Genomic DNA, 17865 nt, shown 5'->3' with positions numbered 1-17865 from the left:
ATTTCTCCTGAAAATAGAGAACCTATGCTGCTCTGTTTTGGACAGCTTGGAGGTTTAAGGAAATTTGGAAAGCCTAAAGGAAGGTTTGGGATAAAATAGTTTTCTTTGTGTTTTACCAGCAATGGAAAAGGCACAACGACAGGATTTCCCTTTTTTTTTTTTTTTTTTTTGGGGGGGGTAACACAACAGCAGGATTGTCCTCCGCAACTTCCATCAACATTAATTGTTTATGCTCCATCATCTTGCACTTCAAGTCCTCGAAGAACTCCTTGCTCGTCTCAAGTCCTCCATGCAATATAATTCCCTGTCATGTTTGTTTAGATAGCCTTCTCTTGTGCAGGCATAGTTTTACGACCTGATCCTCTGTAGGGAGAGGGTCCGCCCCTCCATTTACATTAGAAAAATAATACATTAGGTAATCAAACTCCATGTTATGGTTCTCGAATTTGACCAACTATTGAAGGCCTCTGCTACTGCTCCGCTTTGTGCGCGAGTGTACTCAACTATATGCTGACATAAATAATAAAAAGGACCGGGGAAATACCTAAGGTACAGGTTGTTTGATGACAATCACACCAGTTGTTTTATTGCAGCAACATTTTCTTCTTGTCACATCCACCAGCTCAACACCACTGATAGATTAGCCAAGTCTCATGGGAGGTACACAGATGCACGGCCAGGTGAAATGCTGTCCAGCAAGTTCGGTACAAACTTGTATGCAACGATAAAGAAAAGGCACGTAAAAGGCGCCGCCATGTATGATCATGCAAATATGGAATTCTGTAAAAATATATATGCTTGCTAATATTTTCCGAATACTTGTTTCAATTCTTACTTTAATGCCAATAAATATGGTCTCCTGTTTTGAATAATGGATTGCATTTAGAATGCATACCAAGGCACTGGTGAAAACATCACACTAATTTAGATCATTGTATTTGGTCGACTTAAAACATGGAATGCAGAGTAAAAAGAAAAAGAATTGCTACATAATTTTAAAGATTATATTTATATGACTTTGCAGCAAATTATCTACCCGAAGGTCCTCCTGTTAATATGCCTAGCTACACCAGTGATAATTTAAACATGGAAAAAATAACTCTTAACAAAGACCACTAGATTTTGCAAATAGCCTAGGGTCAACCATCCACCTTACGGAGCTGCATGCAACCGTAGTCGCCGGGAACAGCAATTCTTCATTATCACATTGTCCCAGGAGATTCCAAGTTACTAGTCCATACGGCATCACAATCAGAAAAACTATGCACCGTGCTGACAACTTCCAGTAAGTACATCCATAATCTCTCAACGAGCAGAGGAGAGAATATAATATTTAAGAGGAAAGTTGATGAGCGCTTTGCAGCTCCTCCCCTACCATCTTCAGCAAAATACATTTCCATATACTATTTTTGAATCCTCCACGCACGCATGAATACCTAAAGGCCACAGATACTGTTAAGGATTAAAAGAAGGCAATGTAAACACATTCCGCTCAAGTTTTATCTCAACCACATCATACTACATGACAAAATACTGGCAAAAAAAAAAATGCAGGATAGACCGAACGAACAATAGTTAAATGTTGTACCAGACATAGGAACTGCAGTTTTTCTTTGGTACGAGACTTAGGAACCGCAGTTAAGTACAAAGAAATCATGTTGCTCCAAAGTGGTAACCCAGCATTACAGAATCTGTAATAAATAAATAACATACATGTACAAAGTCGCTGAAGTCATTATGTTCATTCCCCAAGTTCATTTTTGTCAATCTCATATCAACCAATAAGAAGGGTGCCACACGGATTTATTAGCTTGGGCTGATCCACCAACCAAAAGCTTAAGCTTTTGCGTTGAAGTCCGTAGAAGTGGTATTAAAGTCATGCTTGTGCATCATGACCCTTATTAGTCATATGGGCCCTCCACTATGGGATACCAGGATCAAGGAGAACCCCAAAAAATGGATCCCTCGTTCCCCTCCCGAGTCGGACGAGGGCATCATGAGGTTGGATGAAATAAATTGTGATGGCCTCACATCGACTAATAAAAAAAAGTGCCACACAGGTTTGTCAGCTTAGGCCAGTCCTTTGACCAACAACTTAAGCTTTTCAGCTTTTTGGGCTGTGGGTCCAAAAATTACCACAAGAAATTAAGGCGGGGTGTTGCACAGCGGCAACGGAACAAATGGTACCAGTTGAAGCAGCAGCTGTGCATATATGCCCATTATTCATTCCCTAGCAATAGAGGTAAGAATGCTAGCAGGCATCTCCTCTTTTTCAGCAGTGCTATCTATGAAACAGACCCTCGGGCTCCAGCATCTTTGTAGTCACAGAGAGAGAGAAAGAGAGAGAGAGAGAGAGAGCTGACCTGAAGATCAGAATTAACAAAGTTCACCAGGTTCTTCACAAACTTTGCCAACTGCAGAAAAATCAGACAACATTGTAATGCAGTTGCACATAGCTGAAAAAGATTCAAACAATTGCTACACTCAAGTTTCTTACGAGGAAGATCAATAGCTAAATTTGCTTGAGCATCAGCATCAGAATTGAACTCCTTCAACAGTAACAGAAAAGCCTATGTCAGTACATGAGGCATACAATGACAGGCAAAAACCATGTCAACAATGAAATCGTTAGCGTCTTTTTTCTTTTTAAAGAAAAAGTCTCTAGTTACCATAAAGAAAAATAAAACTATGTTTAACTAAGAAACTAAAAACTACAGACCATGGGAACTAACCACCAATATGACAATTCTGGCATTATTCCTATGACTAAAAACAACCATGACAAGTTCTTTTTTCTTAAAAAGAGGGTTTTTTTTTGCATAGAGCCTTTTGTGCAATATTTGTTGCATACAACTCCCTTTTCTTTTCCTAATTGCTGCCAAACACCTCTATTACTACAAAAAAAGCCGCACACATCTACCATTCAGAAGCCTCAGTAATCAGGGAAAATTCTTGGAATACTATGAACACTAACAAGTACTGGCAAAATGCTGCAATTTTACAATGCAATTGCTCTTTTATCCCTTGAATACACTAACAAATTATACAGCTCGATTGGATGGCGAGAACATCTTTTGTTTAGGATCTTTGGACCTAGTGTCCTCTTGTTATGTAGATACTGGTACAGTACAGAGTGGATTAGTAATACATGGTAATTAAATTTGGGTTTTCTTTTGCATATGTAGTTCAATTTTATAAACATTTACTTTAAAAAGTAAAGGCATTTCTGAGTTTAAAGAGCAAAGGGGCAACTGCATCATATATTTGCGAAGTTATGCTATTAATATTCCAAGAACATTCCTTGTGCACTAAAGAACAGGTAATTGAAAAGTCATTTGGGAATTATTGTGGCAATGAAGGTGCCAGTTGCAAATAGCAAAAAGAAAGGGACTCATACAACAACAAACAAAAATCTAGGGGGTTCTGTTTGCCCTCAGCCCACCGCAAGCCACGCCACCACACCCCCCCCCCCAAAAAAAAGGGAATCTAAGGTTATATTTCCTTGTATCAGCACAATAAACAAGGATTGCCTATGTAGTATGTATCTTACCAAAGAAAAATTATTTTTTTAAAAAAAAAAATTCTGCAGCCTGCACCGGAATGCAAGGTTTCCATTGTACATGTGCCTGCTAAAATTTGTGGATGCAACAACTGCTCCAAAGAACAGAGTCCAAAAAAGACAGCCTGTTGATATAAAATCTCCAGATTCTAGTACATAAAGTTTGAGCATATTCACTTGAACAGTTTGCTGTATTCATTTATGTCATGGCAGTTTGTGCAGTAACATGAAGGGATGAAAGAGGAAGCATTTGCCTTGTACTGAACAAGAAGCATTTTGCCCATACTTGAATACAATATACAAAATTGATTGAATGAGACGGAATTCTTTTTACCCTTCTAACATGGCCAATCTTGAATGATAGAAACATGTCCTTCAGTCCTTTTACCTCCTTACACAAGTTAGCCATGTTCTGGTTCTTAGTTTGCCAAAGATCTTGTACCTGTTTTCAGGAAGCACACAATGTCACTGCATCCAAGAGATGAGGCAATACAGTGTTAGATAGTAAACAAAGTTGTATCGATAAAAGTCTCAAAACTTAGTAAGATGGTTGTTTTGCAGAAGGCAGGCTAGATGGCGAGCATGTGACAATGGTATTTCTTGAACAGGACTGGAAAAGATTAGAGGGCACATACTACAGGTTAGTTTTATATGTGTTAGAATTAGTTTTATATGAGTGTTAGAATTATGATTTATTTAGAGAGTTCTTTTATGGGAAGGATATATTTAGTATGTCTTTAAATATGGTATGTACTTGCTTTCTACGTATGTAGTTCTTTCCTTATGTACTTGTTTCCCCATCTATTTAAAAAGATGGGATTTTATCAATGAATTTAATTCCTTTGAGCTTTTCCTTTCTAACATGGTATCAAAGCACGCCGCTGCCCCTTCTTCTCCCACAAACGCTGCCATCCCTCCCACGTCCAACCCTAGCTACAGCAGCCCTCCTTCCTCCATCCAATCAGCCTCCAACCCTAGCCGCAGCAGCCCCGTGGTCCTCCTTCCTTTCCCCCTTTCTTCGCAGCCCCTCCTCTTCCATGTCGCAGCCCCTCATCTTCACCGGCAACCTTCAAAGCCCTAGCTGCCGCCTCCTCCACTCTTCCAAGCCCTAACCGCACCAGAGTTCCAACTTTTTTCTCAAAATCCTAGCTGCCTCCTCCCTTCTCAAAGCCTTTTAAACCACTGTTGCCGCCACCCTTTGCCATCTTGGAGGTCTGATTAATGCTTTTGCATGTTGTCTGCTGAAATCTACTTGTGATTCTGCAAGTGGCTAAGTGAGATCTTCTGTACATCCCAAGCAATCTGTTCTTGGATAAATCAACATAGGTTCTTTTCCTATGCCATGCAGAAGTCTTTTGGTCATCTTTCTGACTATCTACTAATCACGAAAGCGGTACACTACCCATGATTTTTCTGACTGTCGTGTAAAGGTATCCTTCCTTCCCCCTTTCACTGTTTGACTGTCTGATTGTTTCTGTTCTCCTATCTCACTGCTATGGCATCCTCAAATAACGACAACAAACAACTCTCGACGCTTCTGACTCCCAATTCTGACATTATAAAGAATCTAACAGCAAATATAGTGAAGCTTAATGGCACTAACTACCTTTTGTGGGTCCAATCGTTCAAACTGTTTATTAGTATCCAACGAAAGATGCAACACCTGACTGAAGATCCTCCAAATCTTATAGATCCTACATATGATGACTCGCTGGCTAGTGATTGTTGTGTCATGTCATGGTTGTTGAATAGCATAGATGAAAAGGTTAGTGCTGGTATCATGTTCCTGCAGACAGCTAAACAAATCTGGGACACTCAAAAAAATGTATGGCCATGAGAAGAACATTCAAGGGTTTTTGAACTCTATAAGCAACTCTTCCAATTGCAGTAAGATGATCAACCTGTAGATGATTACTATGCCTCTCTGCAAGGTATTCTTAACGAGTTAGATTTACATCAGCCTCTCATCCTGGATCCACAGAAGTTAAAGGACTATTGTAAAGGTTTGGTAGTTGCTAAATTTCTATCCGGATTGAATCCGTTGTTAGTTCATGAAATTCGTGGTCAGATTCTTAGTGGTGATTTAGTTCCTTCTCTATCTGTAACCTTCGCTAGAGTTCTACATGTCTCCACTGGAACTACATTAGCCTCCACCCCTACATATCAGATGGCGCACTTGGCTATGGCTGTTGGTGGCCGTGGTCCAGGATGTGGTAGAGATTCAGGGGAAGGATGTGGTGTTGGCCGTAGTCGTCCGCTCGCCTCTAACAAGGGACCACGTCACTGTTCACACTGTGGGCGCAACAATCATGTATCTGAAAAATACTGGCTCAAGTTTGGCAGACCTGATTGGGTGTAGCTGGTTTCTATAAAAACTACATCTGATACTCATGTTCCACTATCCATGGATCCTACCATAATGCAAGTCCCTCAGGCTGAGTATAAGAAATTTCTATAATTTCAATCTGCTCAAAATACACAAATAGCTACTCATGCCACCACTCCAAGTACTGATGCATTCATTGCTTCCTCTACTAATTCTTAGGTATTAGATTTAGGAGCGTCATCTCATAAGACAGATATAAAAATCAATTTCACTTATCTAGTTTTAGTCCTACTCCTGTGGCTGTTGCTGATGGCTCTTCTTGTCCTATTTCAGATGAGAAAATTGTTTGTGCTTTCTTGCCACTTTTCTTAGATCATGTGTTTTATATGTTCCAAAATTCTCTATTAGCCTTTTATCCATTAGCCAACCAAATCTCACAATTGCGCTATGACATTCTTTCCTACAAATTATGCTTTTCAAGATCTTCAAACTAGGACAAGAATAGATTTGGGGTGTGAAAAAGATGGCCTCTATTATCTTGACAATGGTGGATTATCTGTGGTTTTAGCTGTGGTTCCTTCGTCGTCGTTTCTCTCCATTATTGTGGTACTACCGATTAAGCCACCCATCCTTATAGAAGCTACGACCAATTCTACCTATTGAGTCATCTGTTTCTTCCTTGAAGTATGAGTCATGTCAATTGGATAAGCACCATCATGCCTCCTACCCGAGTCGAGTCAATAATCATAGCTCCGTTCCTTTTGAGTTAGTTCATTCTGATGTCTGGGGTCCATGTCATTTGACTTCTGTTGCTGGCTTTAGATATTTTATTATCTTCATCAATGATTATTCTAAAATAAAATTATTTGGATGTATATGTTGAAAGACAGAACACAAATTCCTGACATTCTCAAAATCTTTTATAATAAAATAAAAACTTGGTTCTCTACTTTTATTCATGTTCTGCATACTGATAATGCTCTTGAATTTTTGAGACATGATGTTTCTCACTTCTGTTATACCCATGGCATTTTACATCAAACCACTTGTACCCACACCTCACAACAAAATGGTATTGCTGAAAAGAAACATCGGCACTTGATGTCGCTCGTACTCATAATTCAAATGCATGTACTGAAATATTTCTGGGCAGATGCTATTTTGTTTACATATTATCTGATTAATCGAATGCCATCATCTATTCTCCACGAAGATATTCCCTCATGCCTTTATCTTGACAAATCCATTTTCTCCCTTACTCCACGTATGTTTGGGAGTGATCTAAGTGGTATAGAAGAAACTAAAGAGTACTTAAAATGGCATTTTGTTACCAAAGATATAGGGCAGCCTAGATACTTTCTTGGTATAAAAATTGCACACAACAAATAGTGTGTTCCTTTCTCAGAGGAAGCATACTTTAGATTTGTTATAGGAGACATGATTACTTGGATGTAAATCCGAAAGTACTCCCATTCACATTGATCCAGAGTTCTGGACTGAAGATACAGAATTATTTAAAAATGTTACACGATATAGGAGATTGATAGGCAAACTTATTTATCTTACTGTTACTAGACCGGACATAGCCTTTGCAGTGGGGGTTGTAAGCTAGTTTATGCAAAAGCCTAAGATAGTTCACTGAAAAGCGGCCTTGAGAATATTAACTTATGTTAAAAGTTCATCAAGAAAAGATCTCCATACAAGAAACATGGACATCTTAAAATTGAAGCCTATTCAAACTCTAGATATGCAAGAGATAAATGGGATAGAAAATCCACGTCAGGATACTGCATGCATGTAGAAAGTAATCTTGTAACCTGAAGAAGTAAAAAGCAAAATGTTGTTGCTAGGTCTAGCACCGAGACTGAGTATAGAGCTATGGCATATACTACTTGCAAGATGATATGGATAAAATCTCTGATGTCTCAGCTTGATTTTGATCATCCTGATCCTATGCCTATACATTATGATAATTGGACAGCCACTTATATAGCCAGCAATCCTGTATTCCACAAGACGACCAAGCACATCGAAATAAATTATCATTTCGTAAGAGATGCTGTGATAAGCAAAACCATCGTAACACGATTCACTCTATCATCCAAGTAGTTAGCTAAGATTTTGATCAAGTCTCTGTCTTTTGATTTTTTCAAATCCATGTATAACAAGCTAGGTACGTTTAATATATATGCTCCAACTTGAGGGAGTGTGTTAAAATTATGATTTATTTAGGGAGTTCTTATATGGGAAGGATATATTTAGTATATCTTTAAACATAGTATGTACTTGCTTTCTAAGTCTGTACCTCTTTCCTCATATACTTGTTTCTCCACTTATTTAAAGAGATGGGATCTTATCAATAAATTCAATTCCTTTGAGCTTTTCCTTTCTAACAATGAGAATAGCAGTGATAGATACCAAGGGGAGAATATCATAGGCTCAAAACAAGATACAAATGTCTCTCCTCAAAAGCTTGCTGGAGGAGAAAATATTTCCCTCATCCAACAAAGCAACATCCATAAATTTCATCAACCACGGCAAGTGCACATAGTGATCATCTTCGCTAAATGACGAATTCTCTTTTCCAAATTGCAATCATAATACATGAGTTATAATACATGACATAGCATTTAGTTGTACTGGACCAAGTAAGATTAAATCCTGTTAGATTTTATGATCCAACTGGATTTCTCAGCTGCTCTTTTGTTTGGCACAATGTTAAATATCATACCAAAAACTAAAATCTCATGGAACCATTTTTTAAGAAAAAGAAGTTTTCAAAATAACATTTTACCCGAGTCGATGCATTTCTTTCAAGCCTCTCTAATGGTCTTTGAGAAGGTGTTCACTCTAAAACCAAGAGTCCATCCCGATCCCATTTGCTCCCCTACCCCACAATGAAATCCTAACCCTCCCCTCCTCAACATGCAAAACCTCCAGATCTGCCACCCCCTGCCAACTTGCACCACTTGTGCCCCCTTTCTCCCACTTACTTTCCATCTCCATGATTCCCACCCTAAGCCCTTCCATGACCATCAGCTGCCTCTCAACCCCTAAATTGTCCTAGCCCAACAGCCCTCACTTTTTACACCCTAACGCCCATGGCCATTCTCAGCACCCGCATCTTTCTCATCAAGGCATTTCTATGGGATGCAATGCAGCTACCTGCAACACCTCACCTGGTCTACTCTTTGCTCTACTTAGGTCTGATCCTGGGCCAGGCCAAGAAAAGCCACTGGGCTTCATTTGGGCAGGCCCAAAAACCTGGCCCATGGCCCACGCTGCCTCAGACAATAATCTCATGCTCTCTCTCTATCTTGATTTCTCTCCACCATGCCTCTCCCAATTAGTATGGGTGTAAAAGCTACCTGAAAACCTGATAGCTTGGCCCGATTATATTCTAATAATCAAATATGGATCTAATTTAAGTTTCTAATATTATTGGATCAAAGTCAGATTACATTCATAGGATCTAATTTCTTACTGGATAAACTTGGACAGAGTTAAATTCAAATCTGAAAAATCAATAACCTGAAAATATGTACACAATGTATGCATACTGTATACAGAAATATAGAGAGAACTGGCTATGAGACATGAGTTAATTCCTTTTCTCCAAGTTTTGATTTGTGCTTTTTCTCTCACCCACTGCCCTTTCAGTACCCAAATCCCAGCTGACATTTAGATTCCGATTCTATTTCAATCAAACCAAACATAAATAAAAACTAAAATTTGTCCCTAAAGTGATTGGATTTTTTCCAAAACAATCATTCACCTCCAATATCATGTTCATTTCCCATTGCAATTTGTTACAAATTCACTATATATGAAGGACCATTGTGATGAGAGTTCTTTCAATTTTGGAAATTGTTGACACTTAGCCAGTTAGTCCACTAGAACTGTATGCTGAATTGAACCCCTAGAACCATATGATGAATTGAACCCCAAAAAACTCAAATTCACACTTGAATATGATCATTATTCGACTTTGGATGCAAGTTTGGAGCTTAATCATTTTTATAGAACCGAATCAGAGCTCAAAGTCTTATCAAGTTTCTATGCACATACAACATAGATCCGACCCGAGTCTGGCACATTTGTAGCCTATAATTACTCTTCACATCATTCAATGCCACTACGTGACAGGCACTACTAATACACTAATAAGAGAGTGATCAACGTGAGGGAGAACCTCCCCTGTTGATGTAGCCCTCATGACCTGCAACCCACCACCCTAAACACTGCCCTTTGTGGCCATTGTCGTTGTCATCATCATCAAGGTTCTTAGAGATCTTGATAATCAACAACTGACATGGTGACACCCAACCCTTGGGAGGGTCTTCTTCCACCCTTCTTGCAGGCATCATTCTTAGGCACTATGTCAGGCAACAGCCACCACATCGATGTCACCCATGGGAGGCTCTTCACCGACACTTCTCATCATTGGGCACCATCCTCGGAGACCGTGGTGAGTATTAGTCACCAATGTGACACCCACCATGGAAGGCTATTTATCAATGCTTCTCAAGATACGTGCAGGGTCACCCACAGGAGTGGTGGTGCCACCGGTTCATCAACCACGGTCTCAGCAGAGAGTCCTCTGTAAACACCAAAGGGGTTGGGCCTGTTGCTCTATTGTAGATAGGCTTGGGCTGGAATTGAATCAAATTGGCTAAGCCTAGGCCTAAGGCAAGCTTAGCAAGCTCAGCCTATGACAAGCCCTTGCTCTACTTATCCCTTCACTACAACAAAAATCCTACCCATTCCAAAAATTCGAATGTTAAACAAAAGGGGAAAAAATCTTACATTTTATTCCTAAATCATTCAAGTGAACATCCTATTGGATTTAAAGCAAGCAAAGAAATTCTCCATATTATCCAAAATGTCCCTTAGGTTGCTTAATCAATCTATTCTAACAAATCTCAAGGATAAAGGTTTTACCAAAAGAAACAATAAAAAATGACCAATAAAACAAACCAATAATATTTAATACTACGAGTAATTGAAAACCATAATGATTTGGATGATTATGAGCATGTTTGGGGGTGCGTTTGTACTCATCAAAAGTGACTTCGGATCTAAAAGCAAAATTCTGAGTGTTTGGCTATAACCCAAAAGTAATTCTGCATCACATTTAATCTCTCAAAAATATGGTTTATATAAAGCTGACCTCCTCCTGCTTTCCATAGGCATAGCACCGCAAGCTAAATATTGTTTTGCAGGAAGTTCTTTTTTTTTTAAAGAAAAATTACGTGTTACCCTCTCAATACCCTTCGTATGTTTCTTTTTTCCACTTTCTTGTCTATCAAGACTCTTTCTTCATATTAATCTCATCTTATCTCCATCCACATCCTCGATTAATCTCCTCTCATCTCCATCTATATCTTTTTTTCCGACTTCCAAGTTTATTAATCTCCTCTCATCTCTCCCCTTTTGTCCGACTTTCTTGTCTATTAGGACTTTTTCTTTCTTCATATTAATCTACCCCAACAGTTGCCATGTGAATTACTTAAGACATACCTTTTATAAAGGTTTCCGGTCTCTCATTATAGCCATCTAAATGTCTATTTAAATATGTCAGCAGTTATTTAATTCAATTAATTATTTAAGCATTCATGTAAAATATGAAATTCTAGTATGCAATATCACACAAAAACGTTCATGCATGCACACACGAACAGAATAATTGCCGCAATTGTTGGATGATATCTATCTATGATGATTCAACAATTTATATTTCTTAAAATGCTGCCTCCTTTAAATGAACTGCAGAACATTAAAATTTGTAGCACCTAAGATGTAAGATGAAACAAACTCCAAGGCCCTCCTTCCTTCCAATTACACAATTAAAGATTGCATTCCTCCTCTTTCTCTCTCTTTTAATATCCTTTGCAAGGAATATTTTATAAATATTATTGTCCATAATGATTAATGTTAGCATCTAGTTATTCAAGTAATGGTATCTTATAGCTATTTTTTGTAACTATTTCTTCTATAGCGTAGCTAAACAAAAAATGATTTTTCTAAGTGCTTAACCATTTGATAGCTCGTTAAAAATACAAGGATATTCATGTGTGAGAACCAGAGAGAGGTTAAAACTTGCCTTGACAACCATAGTGTAAACTACTGTAGTGGAGTCACCATATGTGCAGCAAGCACCATACTTAAGGCATACAAAATAGACTAAAGAATTAGAACAATCACTCACACAACAAAGAAGACTGATTATAGAAGCCAAGGGGTGGAATTACCAAATCACAAAGTGAACTTAGGATGAGAGTGCAAAGTCCTTCTTGTACTTAAGAGAAAGTAGAAAAAAGCAAGTTTATTTGCCAGTTATGCCAACCAGTATACAAAATATGAGAACAGCATGTTCTTTGCCATACGCACTTGAAGTTTTGAAACCCTAGCTTATTAGTGTTAATATGCCGCCTTTGGATGTTTTCACGAAAATGTGAAATATGAAAAACTGTAATAAAAATAATTGGTAACCGAGTAACATGAATCAAACCATGTACCTGCATACAGACAAGATTAGAGTCACCTTGCACACGAATTTGCTTATATCCTTTCTTAAGAGCATATTTCATTCCTAAGATCAATGCTCGATATTCTGCAACATTATTGGTCGTGACACCCAAACCTTCACGGAGTCGAGCAATCTTCATCCAAACAAGGAACCAAGCTTTGTCAAGGCAATAATAACTCATCTAACATAGAAAAATGCATAGGGAAGAGTTCTGTGCATCTCTACCACAGTTCCATCTTCAGCTCGAAGTATTGCTCCAGCACCAGCTTTTCCAGGATTTCCTTTTGAAGCACCATCAAACTCCAGAACACAAGACATCTGGATGTATTAGACCAATTTTATCTCCTGCTGGATACTTAATGAGAAAAATACAAAATAATACTGAAAATGGAAGGCCGGGCATATATAACCAATAATGTAGAGAAAATATATTATTGCTCAGGAACAGGGATGTACTATACAAATACAATTGATTGCATGCATAACCATGTATTAGTTAGTAATATCATGAAAATTTTCAAACTATTTGAACCACAAGATCTACATAAATACTAGAGAGTCAAGAGGTTCTTCTGATTCATGCCTTTAGGACCACAGAGTTTGAGATGCAATTGTCCAAATTCCAAGAAACAATGTAAAAAAAAAAATGCAGACACAGATTAATGAAGGATATAGGTAATGCTGGAGGTATCCATTAATGGTTATAGTTTATGCAGAGCAAGGATCACTATGCCAATACCGTGGCCCGTACCGGTTAGCCGACGGCATGGTTCAGTATGCCCCCATGCCAGGCCCGTACCAACACAACAAAGAGGATGGGGGAGAGAGAGAATGGGAGAGAGAGGAAGAGAGAGAGGAGGGAGAGAGAAGGCCCGTGGAGCATAGCCCGACGTGACAAAGAGGATCGAGGAGAGGAAGAATTGGAGAGAGGAATAGAGAGAGCGAGGGAAAGGGAGAGATAGAGAGAGAGAGAGATGGAAGGTGATGGGCGGCCAGCAAAGGCGACCGAAGGGCTATAGAAGGCCCCTTATCGACTTTACTTTAATATTTTCAAAATAAAAAAAGAAGCCCCATCCAGGAACCCTATTTCATTAGGGAAAGAGCGGTAGAAAGATATAGGGTGACTGACCACCGGTGAAGGCCACCGGAGGGCCACAGAGGGCCCCTTGCTGACTTCACTTAATGTTTTCAAAAAAAGGGGGGGGCATCAGGGACCCCTATTTCAAAGAAAATAGGGTCTGAAGATCGGAGCCCCTCCACTGGCCGTCTGTCACCCTCCATCTATCTCCCTCTCACCCCCCCTTCTCTTCCTCTCTTTCCTTCTCTCCCACTCCTTCACCAATATCTACTTTTGAATGCTAGAACCATCCCGAACCACCACCAGTACAGCTTCGTACAACCTCGAACCAGGTGGTTCGGGATGGTTCCGCATTCCTTGATGCAGAGATGTTACTTATTTTAATCATGTAATAGAGAGAAAAACACAGCTAACAGAACTTAGATAGGAGAAATGCATGAACAAAACACGCTTATGCTCTTTAAGATGAGCATGCCAAAGACAATTAGAAGTATGAAGGAGGCACAATGTCAATACTCCTAAGAAATTAAAAAGAAAAAGAAAAGAAGGATAGTAAAGATAAACACTATATACAATTTCGAAGCTTATACAAGTGCGTTCCATATGACCGCTGTTTTCTAGGCTTCAAAGTTATTCTTTATAGGTTGCTTGGGGACCCAAGCTATGCTGTCACAATCATTGAGATTTGAATGAAAAGGTTGTCTAGGGCAGCCCAAACAAATAGGCTTAACGTGGATTGTTTCTTTGAACCAGATGATGCCATGGTATATATGTACTAATGCAAAACTTTATTAAACAATAAAATAATGATTAGGCCAATGTGTTGTTTCACTGAAGACTTGAACGTAAGTGCTCATACAAAGACTCTGTTGGTGCTCTTCCCAAAGGTAATATGGTTATATCAGTATATTGATGTGATGAAGACTTGAACTTAGGATCTTATAAGATCACTTTGTTAATTTCTTAGTGCATATGAGCATTTCCATGGCTTCAAAATCACCTACTATTTCATCAAAATGGTGGCCAATTTAATTGGTTTTACTGCTTGGAGAGAGGAGGCACATGGATCAAGCAATTTTAAAGGATTCCCATCTAATTCGAGACAATATGGAAATATATTTCATTTGCAGTCAGACCACATCCAGCCAGATTGCTCCTCAAATATTGGATTACATATGTGCAAGGGCATAAATCCTTAAATAATCACACGAAACATGAACAAAATATGCATTCTGCCTGGGATGGGTACAGGATAAAGTTATAAGTCCACCTAGGCTACTAGAGAAACTAAAAATATAGTAACAACTTGAGGCCTAAACCTATTTAAAAAAAGAAAAGAAAAGAAAAGAAATGACCTAAATGTGTCTACATTCAAATAATCCATCAACTTATATCATCAAATTCAGTTTGCATACAACTGGAATTCAGAAACAAATTTCTTGAAGCAAATCCAGCCAACAATCTTACAACATTAAATGATACAAGTTTGCAAAAGCACGTAAGCACAAGGAAACATCTCCATACATGATGGAAGATTTATTGTGGGTGGTATAGAAGAAAGCTTCTTCCAACCACAGAAGCAGCAGCAGATTTACATACTTTTTAGTCATTAGCTACACAGAAACTCACATAATTATGTGACATTGGTTGTGCCTTGATAGAGTGCCCTAGTTTGAGATGCTTATTTGCCTGTTGGCCCTGTTCGGCTGAGGTGGATGTGCATCCAACTGCACCCTGTTTGTCAAAGCATATAGGTTGAGACAACTGTGAAAGTATGAGAAAACACCATATGTAATAGGTAAAAACATAGAAAGACTTCTCTTAAAATCAATCTGGTGCATTCCTATGGTGTTAAAGAAGCAGAAAGAAATCCATCGCATAGTTGGGTTCCTAGATGTTACATGAGGAAAAAAATGTTACAGACAAGTTCTGCTAGGCTATTAAAAATAATACATCAGATTATTTTGGTTCCTTGTGTTTTAGAGGTAAATGAGAGTTCACATCAGATAAGCAATCAATGCATTCATCCATCAATAATATAAACATCATAAGCATCTTTTATAGTTATTATCAATTCATTACATATGAATTTCAAATCTAACTTGGATAGCTACAATGACCTCATAGCCATATCGCACAGAACCAAATTGTCAAGTACAACCCAACACTTCACTATAATTAATAGAAGCCTCTAGATAAGGACTTAAAAGATTAAGAGATGTGCTGGCCACACAATCCATATTTCAGTTTATATCTCTTAAGATAATAATCCAAATTGAAGTGCTTTAAGCAGTTCTGAACAGGTGTTGTGTAAGCATTCACAAACCTATGTATGTGCGCATGTGCTAGCCTTTTAGCAAAATTATCCTACCACAAGTTTGGATGCAATGAGCAAGTTCTGATCACCATACAGATAAGGACAAAGTTTTCTCAAGAAAAAGACATAAAAAACATCAAAGAAAACTCATCTGAGGGAGAAAACAGAGCGAACAAATTTGTTGCCGGAGTACCCTATAATCATTTCACAGGGAAATAATGAGAAAGATAAGATCAACATGCTTAAAAAAGGATGCAAGATAAACATCAGTGGCACTGGATCTGCTGTTAACGAAAGTGAAATTTACAACACTGAAGACTTCTAAATAAGCAAGATCTCTCTCTCTCTTTCTCTCTCTCTCTCTCTCTCTCTCTCTCTGTGTGCGCGCGCACGCACACGTGCACCAATGAGCAAGATCTACATAATGCATATGGAAATGTATATATACGTATGCGTAGGGAAAAACAGTATGTAACAAAAAAAAATCATCTTTCTTGATAATTTTTCTTTTTCCGTTTAAATAGAGTTGGAGAAAATATACTAAGAGCAGAAACTTAACTTTTCTAAAGAAAGAATAACAATTGTGCGAAGATAATTGATAGCATGGTATTTGGCAAGAGATCATCTTGCATCTTTTTCCAACAAAATGGACAAGGACCACAAGAAATGAACTAAGCAAGCAATGATTTCTAAGAAATCATATAAAGCCAATAATTATGCCATGATTAAAATCTTCAATGAAACAATTCCGCAATGAAAGAAGCCACATAACCATCTAATGTTTTATCATCCAAGCTCAAATGATTTTTTTTTCTTTGGGTGTATGGGTGGTTGGAGATTAAAACAATAAATTGAACCCAAACAGAAATCAAAATGCAACCAAAAAAAAAAGGCAAACTATATATCTAGATAATCAACATCCTTGATTCACCACTGTGGCCTCTCCAGGACATTTTGACCTTTGGTGGTAGCATCTCTCCTTTAAGAATCACTTACAATCAGCCCATAAGAAGAACTGCCAAAGGTGGAGTATCCAAGTGATTGCACAATATACCGAAGATGCTTCGCACTCAGTAACAGAGAGAGGGCAGGTGAGAGAAACAAGCAAAAGAGACAAGTGACAGGTGATAAAGTAAGAGTTGAAAAGATGTCATGGAAACCAGGTGACAGAAATAGAAATATCGCTTGTAGATAAGACAAAGAAGAGTTTAGCTAGGTAAGCACGGGCAACAAAAGGTCAATAATTGTGCCACTACATAGGTGACATGTATATACACATATATAGCAAATGGCAATCTATTAACTGTCAAATCAAATCTTGGCAAAGTTTCTGAATTTCTGATCCTCTCTAATACATTAGATGAAGGTCAAAAGTAAATCATGCATCGTTGTGACATAAGAGGGCCAAAAACTAATAAAATAAAAAAGGGTGGCCAAATGCACAGAGGTCCTGCCATTGCAGGTCTAGGGAGAGTACAAAGCCTTACATCCTTGAGCAGAGAGCCTATTTCCATGTTTCACACCCATGATCAAGTCATAATGGAGCAACCTCACCATTGGGCCAAGGCTCACACTCAAATTAATGAAGTAAAATAAAATAAAATAAAAAATTGATACAAAAATTTAATGAAAATGGACACATTTTATTTGTAGGATCAATGCTAGATTTGTTAACAAAACCAAATAAATAAAAGAAGAAGATGCTCTGGAACCTCAATTCTTACAGAAGGATGAAGTTAAATTGCAAAGACCAAAATTTTTTAGGTGCAGATTAATTCAAGAGCAACGATTGATAGATAAAGATTAAATTCTCCACAAATTCACCTTCAAATCAAAAGCATTAGTTCATGAGTTTCTGAATATCCACTTTTTGTTAACTTTCATTGTGCTTGAAGGTCCATGTCTTCATATGGTTATCTGTGAACTAAATGCTAACCATGAAATTATGATTCCACGCTGTGGAGACTATGTCACACCTCAACCAACCTATCAAGCCCCTGCCCCCTAAAAAATTCTTCTTTATCCATACCACTATTATGCACATTTTACACAAACA

General features: G+C 38.2%; 1 protein-coding gene across 3 annotated transcripts in view; it reads right to left on the bottom strand.

The window, feature by feature from the left end:
- Nucleotides 1-990: 990 nt before the first annotated feature.
- Nucleotides 991-17865, bottom strand: part of LOC105057868 (uncharacterized) — a 28005-nt gene continuing 11130 nt past the window's right edge. For all 3 annotated transcript variants that reach the window (XM_073250938.1, XM_019854424.3, XM_019854427.3), the window contains 7 exons: nucleotides 15122-15226; nucleotides 12640-12732; nucleotides 12404-12547; nucleotides 3894-4001; nucleotides 2498-2549; nucleotides 2364-2414; nucleotides 991-1436 (listed from right to left, as the gene is read on the bottom strand). In XM_073250938.1, coding sequence (XP_073107039.1) covers nucleotides 2377-2414; nucleotides 2498-2549; nucleotides 3894-4001; nucleotides 12404-12547; nucleotides 12640-12732; nucleotides 15122-15226 — 540 coding nt within the window. In that variant the 3' untranslated portion in view covers nucleotides 991-1436; nucleotides 2364-2376. The remainder of the gene's footprint in view (nucleotides 1437-2363; nucleotides 2415-2497; nucleotides 2550-3893; nucleotides 4002-12403; nucleotides 12548-12639; nucleotides 12733-15121; nucleotides 15227-17865) is intronic.

Source organism: Elaeis guineensis, chromosome 2 (assembly GCF_000442705.2).
Source record: "Elaeis guineensis isolate ETL-2024a chromosome 2, EG11, whole genome shotgun sequence".
In the NCBI taxonomy this organism is placed as follows: domain Eukaryota; kingdom Viridiplantae; phylum Streptophyta; class Magnoliopsida; order Arecales; family Arecaceae; genus Elaeis; species Elaeis guineensis.
The sequence above is the reverse complement of the archived record's forward strand: the minus strand, read 5'-3'. Positions and strand labels throughout refer to the sequence as shown.